The sequence below is a fragment of the Halyomorpha halys genome, unplaced genomic scaffold, assembly GCF_000696795.3.
Source record: "Halyomorpha halys isolate HHAL.00 unplaced genomic scaffold, Hhal_1.1 Scaffold424.1, whole genome shotgun sequence".
NCBI lineage: Eukaryota > Metazoa > Arthropoda > Insecta > Hemiptera > Pentatomidae > Halyomorpha > Halyomorpha halys.
The window spans coordinates 155,418-168,962 of record NW_027107649.1 but is presented as its reverse complement, the minus strand read 5'-3'; the positions used below and the strand labels follow the sequence as shown (position 1 = coordinate 168,962).

General features: G+C 31.0%; 2 protein-coding genes across 3 annotated transcripts in view; one reads left to right on the top strand and one right to left on the bottom strand.

The window, feature by feature from the left end:
- The window catches only part of peb (pebbled), a 36,109-nt gene extending 28,205 nt beyond the window's left edge, over window positions 1-7,904 (top strand). The window contains exons 7-11 of the mRNA XM_014423477.3: window positions 21-347; window positions 501-769; window positions 1,011-1,198; window positions 2,462-2,648; window positions 5,712-7,904. Coding sequence (XP_014278963.1) covers window positions 21-347; window positions 501-769; window positions 1,011-1,198; window positions 2,462-2,648; window positions 5,712-5,818 — 1,078 coding nt within the window. The 3' untranslated portion in view covers window positions 5,819-7,904. The remainder of the gene's footprint in view (window positions 1-20; window positions 348-500; window positions 770-1,010; window positions 1,199-2,461; window positions 2,649-5,711) is intronic.
- Psi (P-element somatic inhibitor) overlaps window positions 3,689-13,545 on the bottom strand; it is a 122,588-nt gene continuing 112,731 nt past the window's right edge. The window contains exon 17 of one of the 2 annotated variants that reach the window (XR_010843053.1): window positions 3,689-5,332. The gene's annotated coding sequence lies outside the window, so the exon portion shown is untranslated. The remainder of the gene's footprint in view (window positions 5,333-13,545) is intronic. The other variant, XR_010843056.1, reaches the window with a different exon arrangement.

Below are 13,545 nucleotides of genomic sequence, written 5' to 3'. Positions count from 1 at the left end.
TGAATTTATTAATGTTTCAGGACGGAAAGACCATTTGGCTGTGAGTTCTGCACTGCTAGATTCACGTTACGATCCAATATGGAGCGTCATGTAAAGCAACAGCATCCACAATTCTATTCAGCAAGAAAAAGGAGGCCAAGAGAAGAAGACAGAATATCTGATAGTGTAAGAACTGCCTTGACAGGCCAGTTAAAGCGGCGAGAGGAGGATCTGAGAGACCTGGCAACAGTTTCACGGTTACTGGACAACGCTAGGGGGACTTTTCAACAATTTTTTGGGGACAAACAAGAAGTGAGCGATGAAGAAGGGCTGGTAGCTTCAGCCAGTGACAATAGCAGTGACGATAAGTGAGTATAATTAGAATCTTATTTCGGGCAATTTCTTCAATAAATTCTTTTGATAACTTTCGCTACAAAAATTGTATACTTTTACTCACTTTCTTTTTAATATATTAATTGATTTATTCCCTTGATTTGACCAAAATTCTTTTCTTAATCCAGATCTGAACCAGAAAACAAGAAAAAGAGCGCCTACTCATTAGCTCCTAATCGAGTATCCTGTCCCTACTGCTACAGAAAATTTCCCTGGTCTAGTTCACTCAGAAGACATATCCTCACACATACTGGACAAAAACCATTCAAATGTCCACATTGCCCTTTATTGTTTACGACTAAAAGCAATTGTGACAGGCACCTCTTAAGAAAACATGGGTCTGGTGACAGAGCAAAACGGCAGAAGCTAGAAACCGAACAAGAACATATGGTAGAAGGTATGCTTTCTAAATTCATGAATGATATTTTTAATAAAAAAATTATTTTAAATTACTTAATCAAATAAAACAAAATTTTTATTGATTAATCAAACCATAATGAAATAATTTTATATCAGGTTTTATTTAACTTTTTCTGAAATCCAAAAAAACAAAATCATTACTTTTTAGCACCAAATATTACCAAAAAGATATTATTCCTCCCAAAGTTTGTACACGTTTTTTTTTTGTTTTTTTTTAGGGTCTGAAATGCCATTCAAGTGCCACCTGTGTGATACTTCTTTTGCAGAACGACAGGAAACCCTTTCTCATTTAAAAGAGAAACATGGGCCAGAATATGATTCTTTGGTATCCAAGGGTGCCTTGGAATCTAGTTGTGAAGATGAGGAAGATGATTCGAGACAAAGGGCAGACTATGCAAACCGTAAGGTAAATATTGAGCACCAATAAATCCTTAACTGCTTAACAAAAAGAAAGGCACTGTTTGAGAAATTAGTGTATTTTTTTTCTTTAAATACATTTTGTATTGCCAGATCAATTTTTTTTAGTACTATGCTTTGTTTATATAGAACAGAAATTTATAAAAGTTTATAATGTAAGGCAATTTATAAAAGAAATAAAAAGAGAATTATATAAAAGACAGGCTTTTAGTAATTCACATAAAAAAATTATGCCTCATGGTTTTTGATGTCTGGTATCTAGCCATGATATCTGATACATAGCCATACATATACATCTAGCCATGATATACTTTTATACACCTGTTTTGTCTTGTGTTACATTAGAAAGATTATTGTCCTTATCACGTGTCAGTCAAGTTTCTATCAGAGATGTTTAATCGATTAAAGTCTTCTTTTTTTTTTTTTTTTTTACCTTTATGAATTTACTTATATTAATCTTGACCTATAAAAACCCAAAAATAACAATTATAGATTTATAAAATAATTTTACACAACTTAAATGGAGCTTATTTTTATTCACAGAAATAAATATGCACCACTTTTGGTATGGAGTAGTTTATATACATTTATACTATTTTTATATATTTTCATTTAAATAAGTAAAAAAATCTGTTACTTAGAAAAAATAAGGTTTTTTATTAGATAGGTTGGTAACAAGGAATAGTTTGATTAAAGTAGTTTATAAAACAACTATCATATTCTAGCTACCTTTAAAAAGCCTTATTATAATCATAAAGGAGAGATTAACTTGGATTTATTTTTTTTATTAATTAATATGTTATATGTTTATTGAGAGTGTAGCCTCTGATGATCTAATATATTTTATTTTTACATCAAAATGATCCATCAATCTAAAACTAATTCTATTTGTTTAATTTTCACATTTTTCATTTTTTTTCTTCTATGGAGGAGGGCTCCATATCTTTAAGAGCCTAGGGCCTCCACTTGATTAAAGACGGCCCTGATAATAAGCGTCAAAATATTGGAATAGGACTAAATAAAACAACATAATGAAATAAATGTTTTATTACTCCTGACGAACCCCAACAAACACATCTTTCATCTAACACTAATTTTTAGATCAAATTAAAAAATTTAAGGCTAATTTATGATGTATTAAAAAAAGTAAATAAAAAATACAGTACTATTAAAAAAAACCTCTATAATAAATATTTATATATCACCTTAGTGACCAGAAATACATTTTTATTTCATTTCTATTTGATTACAGGTGGTGTGTGCCTTCTGCCTTAGGAGGTTTTGGTCAGCTGAAGATCTTAGGAGACATATGCGAACTCATACTGGTGAAAGACCCTTTAGTTGCTCAGTCTGTTCAAGAAAGTTCACTCTTAAACATTCCATGCTTAGACATCGAAAAAAACATGACCAGCAAGAAGAACCTGAATCTGACCTCATAGGTACCTTATTTTAACTTCATTCAGAGTTATAGAGACCTTTTTTTTTTTTTTACTTTGTTGCTTTTTATCAGTAGCTGGATTGACTACGTTACTTATATACTGTTATGTAATTATGATATATGTTATTTTATTACAGAAAGATAAATTTTTAATCAATTATGATTGGATAAACACATGTATTTGAAATAGAATTTTTTGTTTATTATAATATTTACTATGATTTTCTTTTTTTTTTAAACAGTAATTTAAGAAATTCTCAAAACGGGGTTACTTTCTGTTTTCTACCCGGTGCTGATTTATCTTACACAGCTCCACCTGAATAACTCAATACATGTTGCAGTATACTGTTAATTTTTTATTAATGTTATTTTTTTTTTAAGTTGTCCAAATCTTTAAGAGAAAATTGCTTAATATATTGAACTAATTTTCAATCTGGTGATTCTAATGTTTTCCTACATGTGTTTATCTTGATTATATTAAATTATTTTGCCAATTTTTCCCTTAAAATGTTTGTTCTATTCTCCACTGTATACTTATTTTTGATGATATTTATTTTAAACTGGGAACAAAATAAGCATGAATTCCAATAGACTATATTTTAATAGAAAAATATTTTATTTTTTAAACTATTAATTAAAAGTTAATGTTTGACACTAAATACTATGTTTGGTTATAAATTGTGTTTAAAAATAATTAATTGTAAAGAGACTGGGCCAACAAATATACTATATTTGAACTTAACAATTATTTCGAATTTTTGTAAATCTTATAAAACTTTTAACTATAATTAATGGTGTTAGCTTGTAGAACAGCTGTATTCAAAATTTTAAGGAATATTTCAATAAGTTATGGAAATTTACAGAGGTAGAAGAATCTAAAGTAGATCTGATCATATAAGCAAAGTTTTTTTTCTAAGCATTGAAACAGTCATATTTGAAACAAAAAAAAAAAAATCCTCAACTGTCTCCATTGCTAATAATTTACATTATTAAATAACGGTTACATTTTTTAAAGGCTTGATAGATTTAAATAAAAATGCATTTAATTACAAAATAAAATTTATTTGATGAAAAATTAAAAATTACAACAGAACAGAAATCAAAGAACAAAAATTACACTTTTTTCCTTTCCATTTTATATAAAAAAATAGATTTTGAGTTCTACCTCTATTTACCTGTAACACAGCCTCAGCAAGACAATGTAAGCTCTGCATGATTTCAGATTTCTTCTTGCAATATTTTTTGTATCTCTTCATGAATGCTGCTTCCAAGTTCCTGAGATTCTGAGGCTGGTTTAATCCTTTAACTACCCAAAGGGACAATATGTCCCAGTAGTTGAGTCGCAGGTCTTTGCAACTGCAGCGGTACCAGTTCAAATCTGGCCTGAGGGCTTAACTTTTATTTCTATGGCAGTCCCACAAAATGAAAACTTGACCCCCCCACCATTGTGTTAAAATAAGGTGGTACCCTAAATGACAAGGATGAGGGTTATATAACATTGGAATGTCTTGCCCCTACTATTGGGACAAATACCCATTTTTTGACCAAAAAAAAACTTGTATTTCCCATCCTTAGAGCCTCATTAAGAGATTTCAAGACAAATTTTTTTGTTTTCTCAACCTTTTCATGATTGGTAAGGTTAACTGGTCCTTGACACAATGCTCAAAGGTGCTCAATCGGATTAAGAGCTAGTGATTACAATGTCTCAATTTCTTTGTTCTCTAAAAACTCTATGAGGGTCCTTTCTGCAGGCTTCATCTTCCATTAATATAAGACTCTCACCCCTGGCTTCAACTGCACCTGCTGAGATCGATACATTTCATTGTTGAGTTGTCACAGAACGACTTCATAAAATGATTAAATCAGTTTTCTCTTCCCACACCATCACTGAACCACTGCAAAAGGGAAATCAGAGTTGCGTTGTAGCATTTGCGTATTGTATATTCTTCTCACATTTTTTTTACCATTATTTGAATATGTGCACATCTGCGATTAAGACTAAGCTCCACTGTATCCTATCCAAAAGTATATGTTTCCTTGGAAATAAATTTCAAGCATTTTGTAATGTCTGGTAAAAGGTGAAATGTTTTAAGGAACTCTTGAAGTCAACTGCAGCTCCCATAGTCCATTTCTCATTGTTTGATTCAAAACCCCTACTAGAACCGACTACAAGTACTAGATCACTGAGAAGGTTACAAGTAACTGAAAATCTGCTCTGCAGCACCTGGAGAAAAAAATCTGTCATTTCTAGCATTTTTTACCCATCTACGACCTTGCCCAGGATGTTTGGTAAGGCATCAGTTGCTAAATAATGTTCCTTCAGCCAGAGAAGCTCCCAGACAAATTCCAATTTGATACTAATAATGTCCTTTCTTCAACTTCATTTAAATATCTTACTCGAACTCTATTTGCATTCATTGTTAACGAAAATTAAAAATGATTGATTGATTATCATGATTTGAATGAATAGTGAACTGGGTCTACATTGTTTGGCATAGAAATGACCACATAAAAAATTAATATAATCAATATAAATGAAACAAAAAACAGTTATATCATTAGCTAACACCTTTATTTCATGTGGAGAAGATGGTCAGGGCAATAGGGGACATGCAGTCAGCAAATAAACAAAAGATTATTTATTCGAGCCGATGTTTCGACCTGAATTTCAGGTCTTCATCAGAGCTAAAACACAAAAAACAGATAACAATCATCATTCTGAGAAACACAAAAAATTAAAAGAAATAAATAAATCAACAAATTAAGAAATATACAATGGATTGAAAATGAAGTTGTTGATTAATAACCATATGTACCAGATTTCTTTATTTCATAAGTGTGCCAGCATTAACATAAAAATCAGTTTAGCAATAAAATTTTAATTCAAAACAATATTTATATATATTTTTTATTTTGAGTGTGAACACGCACAAATATATACAAATGCTTGTTAGAAACATATAAATCTATTAGAAAACATAAATTCATCTGACAACAATATTTTATTTTGTGTTACGATTTAAATAATCCCAGATTAAATGATTAATAATGTTTTTAATTCCAGGCAACCTCTTAGGGATACGAGACAAGTCTTTGGTGGACACAATGATTGAAAAAGGGCCCACAGACGCTGCTAAAATCCTTGGCTTGGAGAAGAATTCTACTTCGTGAACAGAGATGGATAAGCAATACCCTAAAGTAATATGAAAAGAAATTAATTATATCTGGTGCCAAGAATGTTTAGTTCATGGTCTGAATTAATAGTAAGCTATTCAAACACAGGAGTGCCATGTTGAAAATATTTGTAAAAGATTAGACTGATGCTCTGACAGAAATTCAACACCTATACCAAACCATCAAACCTATTTCTAAATGGCTTGAGATAAGTATGAGAGCATGGATAATAAAAATAAATAATCAAGCCAAGAAAGAGGTCATGAAAAGCACTCAACAGAATGAATAAGAATCTTTTATTTCCCAAATAAGTATAAGTACAAGTATTTATGTTCAAAGAAAAAACTTCTGGTGCCAGAAATAATATTAGTGAAAGATAAAAAATTTCTATTGTTTTAACAATACAACGAATTAGTAATGATCAGCCATCTCTTTCACAATTTAAGACCAAAGAATAAAGTATATATTAAAAATAATTATAAAATAATATAAATGATAATAAAATCTTAATATTTAAATAATTCTTAGTTATACAGGTGATTTTGATCACTGCCTGTATTTTTTTTTTCATTAATTTAATGTAAGTAGATTTTATCAATGTATTTAGCAAAAGATATATTTAAATTTCATAAAAATATATTTGGTATTGAGCACTGTTTTTTCGGTAAAATTAGATTTGTGCATGCTCAACACTGTAGATTTAACAATTAGTTGGCAGCTGTTAACAACTAAGCACTAATTTATAAATAAATTAAACACTAGTCAAAAACAATGAAATAATGTGTTTTGTGTTCCTCAATGGGCATTAAAAATTAGATGAGACTATTTCTTGTATAATTTGTTTTGTTTATTGTTTTGTTTATTGAACCACAGATCTACGTTGATAATAAATATCGCAATGAATTTGTGAAAAGATATAATAAACATTTATTTTTCTCTATTATAGTTTTAATGTTTGATCAAAATAAGTCCATCACTGTACAGTATTAATGTGCTTATTAAAATTACATAAAAGAAAAATTATAGATCATCCAATTATGAATAATTTTCAGTGATTTAAAATTAAAATTTGATTTAAATTAAAATTATGTTGCTCTGTTATGTTTCAGCCTCAGCTTTTTTTTTTTTTAATTAGCTATCTGAGACTGAAGCTATAACTAAACAGCATATTTCTCAATATTCTTTAGATTAAAAAAAAAAAATTGCAGCTTTTGAAGTGAGATAAATAACATTCAATGTTTCAGTACCCCATTTGACTTGATCAAATTTATAAAAATATGTTGATTTTCCTAATGAATATTTATGGCAAAAATAAATTGTAACTTAAGTATTTTGTATATAGTGTTTGTTGTTTTGTTTCTTTTTTAATGTCAGAGAGAATGTATGTGTCTTTCAACTTGGAAGTATTTCTTTTATATAAATATTCCATCAGAAATTGTAAATTAAACTAAAGTTGTGTGTAAATATGAGTCTATAATCTATAATTAGAAATACAAGTTAATTTTATTCTTTATTAGTCAAAACACACGTATTTAATAATTATTACATATATTTAAAAATGGCAATATTGTAGAGATTAAGGCATGGATACTATGAAGATAAAATTAAATGTAAAATTTTAAATATAAATTTCTAAAATTCTATTTCATAATTTTGTTCACCTATTCCTTACAATGCACAATAATACAGAATTTTTAAAAATAATATAGTAATGTTAGATTACTTTAGATTAAATAATTCATCTACTAAGTAAAATTCAGTTTGATGCAAATTAAAATTCGCTTTCTATATGCATTCTTTTCCTTTCCATTCGCTCATTTAGATCTATTTTATCATCACTAATACTTGATTTTAATTAATACTTCATATTACGCAATCAACAATATTCTGCATAATGACTTCAACATGACTATGATCCTAGCCTAAATTTTAACTAATCATCCAAATAATCTAGCTCAACCACTATCCAGTTCTTCTAAAGCATATAACCCTCCAAAATTGAAACAATAGAGCCCTTGAAAGCTAACATAAAATAAGATATTGTAGCTCTGGGTAATCTCAAGATTCTCCATTTAAAATGAAAAAGATTTGAAGAGTAAAATAATATTTGTTTTACCATTACAAAAAATATATATGTGTATATATATTTTTTTTAAAACAAAATAAACGTTTCAGCAGTGGGTACTATCTTCTCTTGTATGGGTTTTATGTCCTAAACGTGTTCAAGGTACACTACAGCACCTTGCATTATTTCATGCCATCTTTCCATGAAAACTATTCCCTGTTCTTGTATTAATTAATTCCCCCAAAAGCCTGATAAATTAATACACAAGATGACTACTGAATTTCAGTCAGAACTAAAAGTTGATTATCATTTAGTTTGAAATTCTGTACAATTTTAATGTTACTCATGATAGGGATCATCCATTATGAATCATAATTTAATTTAATATTGGTTACAAATTGAATGAAGAATTTCTTAATATCTTTATGCATTTACCAATTGTGAATGTAATTATTTTACAACATGAATTTTATATTTGTATTCAAATACTACATCATATAAATCAAATCCCAATTTCTAAACTTTAGAGGTATTGTATCGGAATATTATTATTTCACTGTGTGTAATTACTGGTAGGAAGATGATTTGGGTGGTGGAAAAGATAAGTACACAAATAGCAAACAAACAGTTTATTAATAAACAAAGTTTTACCCCACTTTGAAGGGCTTCATCAGGGCTAAATGAGAACAAAAATTTTAAAATATTATAAGAATATAAATAGAAAGTTGTATAAAAGATGAAATATATATATATAAATGATATAAAAAAGGAATGTCATAAACTAAAAGAATAAAAATGAATTGAATAATAACTAATAACGAGTACAGTAATGAATGATAGAATTGCAAATGTGCCCCTGGAATAATGAATAGTGAAATAATAAGTAGAAGTATTATAATAATAAATATAGTAAAAGAAAAAGAAAAAAAGAGCAAAGAAGTCAATGAGGTGTTAGTATGGTACAATAACAAATCAAGTAGATATATTAATTTAAGTAAATTGATAAATAAAGGATATAGGATAATAAAATAGAAATGATATAGATGCTAACCTGAATCCTGGAAGATGTAAAATGAGGATTTAAAACTGAAAAGACATATGGTGGGGGGTTTAATGGAAATTAGAAGCTCAACGGACATTATTGCCTAGTAAGAATAATACGTGTATAAGACAAATATAATAGAATAAATTAACAGGAAAACAAAAATTAAAAATATATTTACAGTCTAAAAATATATATATACAATCTACAGGTTTGCTAAGTCTTCATTAACTAAACAGTCAAAAGAATAAAATAATTAAATAAGAATATAAATCTTAAACTGATAATACAATAAACTTAGAAATAATAAAATTAACAGATAGATCATACAATGCAGATGGATAATACAGTAAGATGGTGGTGTAAAAAAGGGATTTATACAAAATAAGGGTTGGAGTAGGTTGTGAAGAGTTGAGGGAAGGTGAGACTGAGTCTTGTCAAGTAAATTATGATCCTTGATACCACCTAGCTAACATACAACACATTAAACAAATCTTACTTACAAAAAACTTCCCACCTAATGTCACACAGAAGCTCATCCTTCACAGCCTGCTCCAACCCGTCTCTTGTACAGAACCCTTCCTTACACCCCATCCTCTCAGTTAAAATGCAGAAATCCCTACAATTCACTTCTCTCAATTTATGTCTCACCCTAACATCCCATAGTAAACTTTCCTACCTTTTAAGCAACTTAAGAGATTCTATATGTCTTCAAGACAACTCCAATATAGTTAAACAGATTCCTTGTTCTACTCCTAATTGTTAATTTTTCCTATAAAGACAAAACCAAAAACCACCTCAAAGCTCTGAATTCTCAACAAAATCATTCATCAAGTCCCATAACCTGTTTGCCTCCAAGCTATCTAAATACACCTTGGCTCTCAAACATTCCTTTAACTCTGACTAATCTTCTATTCTTGCTACAGGCCCCAAAAATAGAAAATGCCTCATATCTTTGCCTATGCATATAAATCTTGAACCAAATCTTGTTAACCACATAGAAATAGAGTGTATTTTTCTTACCAACAGACATACCCTAAACCTTATTAAACACAATTACTATTCTTACCCTGTATTCAGCTGAAGAGCTCTCACTCAGTCCCTACTAGCCCTCAATACCAGTGACGCAGCTGGGAGAGATGCTCTAGGATTTCTTGGAGCGCTGCTTTACTTTCCACAAAGGGGTGGCAAGGAGTTCCCGAGGCAGAACGTAAAAATTGTATGTAAGTGCGAATGTGTATTTATTTTATTGTTACTTAAAATTAAATTACTCCAAGCTTCAGTACTCCAATCACACTCCAGTAAAATATTAAATGTGTCTGAGAGTTCCTGCAATGCACTCAAGGACCAGAAATTTTTTTTTTTATACAACTTCAGAAATATTTCATATTTTCGTACAATTATTTAATGGTTATTATACAAAAATCGATTCGTTTTTTCGTGTAAAATAAGGGTAAAAGATTGTTGACTGTATTAAATGAGTTGTTGTTTAGCACATTTCATTATACACTTAGTGCATAAAAAGTTACAAAAACCAGAAGTCGCTTTCAGTAAAATCAAGTCAAATTCGTTTTTAGCGTCTTTTGAAATCCTTGAATACAAATTTTCATATAAATCAACAATTAGAAATTTTCGGGCTTGATATTGGGAGGAAATTATTTTTTTCCTAGCGATTTTCTGCGTTCATGAAATAAATTTATAATTCCTCACAATGTTATCCAAATCCAACGTGACTACTGTTGGATCTGTGGCAACACTGTCTCGACCACGTTTCATGTATAACCTTAAGGGGCCTCTACATGTTGGCCGAGCCATGGCGAACTCAGACATACGCGAGCATGTGGATGGGTGGCTTGGCTTGGTTGGCCTAGGCTCGTTGCCGAGCCGTCGAGAGTCGGTTTTTGGACACAGATCAAAGGGGTTCGTGAGAGCGCTCGTGTAGCATCTCCACCATTGTTCTTTGTCTAGTTGCAACCGAGAGCTGTTAGGAGGTTAAAGGTGTTTGTTGGTACTTTTTATAATAAGTTTTATATTTAATCTTATTTATTTATATTTAATTTCCTTTCATTTTCTTTTTTTCTAATAAAAATAATACAATCCAAGTGCAATGGCTGAAACCACTAGTACGTCCGCCATGCTTGCCTCTCTGAATAACACTGACATGTGGATGGTCCGCACTTTGTTTGCCGAGCATTTGTACGAGCCTCCGATCCGTGGCGAGCGGCCAACATGTGGATCCACCTTTACACATTGTATGTACGAGTTAGTGTCTCTTCTAATGTTCCGTTACGTGTTGTTACTGTGTTCAATAAATATTGTCATGATTCCATGACCTGTGTTATCTTTTGCCCTAAACTAGAGAATCTTAGATTCAACAGGTTATGGGCCCAGTGACTGTAAATTCGTGAGTTTTGTCCAAATCGTTTCACGAATCCGCCATGTCTCAGCACCAGTCGCTGCCAGTTGGAACGAGAAAATTTCGAAACGTGGAAATTCGCAGTGCAGGCCTACCTAGAAGATTTGGAGCTGCGGGATTGTATAACAACAAAAACGGATCCCGACAAGAAGAAAGACACGAAATGTCGTTCCAAGTTAATCTTATTGGTTGAACCGGTGAATTATGTTCACATTCAAAATACGACTACCACCAAAAAAGCATGGGAAAACCTATCGAAAGCTTTCCAGGACGATGGATTGACAAGACGAGTTGGACTTCTCCTTATTCTTATAACTACAAAACTAGAAGGCTGTAGTTCGGTAGAAGAATATGTGAACCGGATAATTACAACCACGCATAAGTTAACGTCAGTTGGTCTCACAGTGCGTGAGGAATGGGTTGGCACAATACTTCTTGTCGGATTATCAAGCCGTTTGAATCCATGATTATGGGCATTGAGAGTTCGAGCACGGCAGTAAACGCCGATTCGTTTAAAACAAAACTATTGCAAGACCTTTCCATTGTAAAATCAAGCTTAGAAAAGAATAATTGTGACAATTCAAATTTCGCTTTGTACGGTCATAGTTCCAAAGGAGGTTCCGTTCAGTGTAAGGGAATTCAGAGATTCAAAAAATATGAGCAAGGTAAAGCCGATAAAAAAACCTTTTAAAGGTCCTCGCTGTTTTCAGTGTAGCGCTTACGGACACATCGCCAAGAACTGGTAAGAGGAGCGGAAACAATTCGAACAAGAGTGCAGATAAGACGCTGTTTGCAGCAATTTCTACACGATCCTCTGATAATTCTGAGTTTTTTCTAAAGAGTGGTGCGGTCTTGTCATCTCTGTAGAAGCCCTGAAATGTTGACAAATTCGAGAAAGGCTGAAAAAATATCTATCACTGCCGCTAACAATGAGAGAATGACGTCAGATACATTCGGCGATATTTCATTACCAGTGACGATTTCAGGCAATAATCCCATAAAAATAAATGTAAACAATGTATATTATGCTCAACTACTAGAGGTCAACTTGCTATCAGTGAGTCAAATTGTCAGTAAAGGACATTACGTGGTGTTTAATAGCAAGGGAGCAAAAATATTCAATAGCCAGAGGCAATTAATTGCCTCTACCAGTTTGGTAAATAATTTATTTAAATTAGACATTCCTGCTAGTTCTAAGTTTGCATTGTCAACTAAATGTAAGATGAAACTGTGGCATCAGCGCATGGGTATACGAGTTAGTGTCTCTTCTAATGTTCCGTTACGGGTTGGTACTGTGTTCAATAAATATTATCATAACTCCATGACCTGTGTTATCTTTTGCCCTAAACTAGAGAATCTTAGATTCAACAACTTCAACTAGTGGAGATATGAATTTCCGATCTTTCTACCCATATCAATATCTTTTAACTTTTATGCTTTTACATGGAAGAAAAAGCAGTTTCAAATAAAGAAAAATTTCTCAAACATTTTATTGTTATCTTCGGTTCTATTTTGTTTACGAAGGTTCGCTTCGCATCATTTCGTGAAGTTTAGACAGTCTTAAACCCTTCCTAGTTAGCTGTAGATCAGAGGAATCGTGTTAAAGTTATTGCATTTTTAAAATTTATTTTATAATAATTTTGTTTTGTTTTTGTGGTTTTTAAAACCAAATAAATAGATAACAAATAAAAAGCTCTAATAACAAATAAAAAGCTCTAATAAGCCGAAAATTGTTAACAAACATTTTTTTTTTATTACTATGAAAATTCATATTGAAGGGTTTTTTGAGTTGCGGAAAATTAACTTAATTTCTACATAAAAAATATTATATTCCACTTTGCTAGGTCAGTCGGGCAAAATTATTGCAATAATCAGCTCTCATTATGGCATATGGGAGTAAAAGTATATCAATCGATTTGTTTTCAGAGGTAAAAAACGAAAAAAAAATATTTTGAATGGTAACCAAGTAGTGTAAATGTATACAAAATCACAAAAAACAACGACCGCTTCCTCTATAGTGGATCAACAACATTTTCTTTGAAAAAAAAGTAAGCCACATTTGTACGTATCATCGTCAAAGAACCTTCAATAAGAATTTTCATAGAAAAAAAAAAAATATTTTACCTCGCCTACTGCGCGACGTCAGTCGATCTGAATTGTTTCAATATGTTTTTCAATCGACCTGAAATGTTCACCTATCA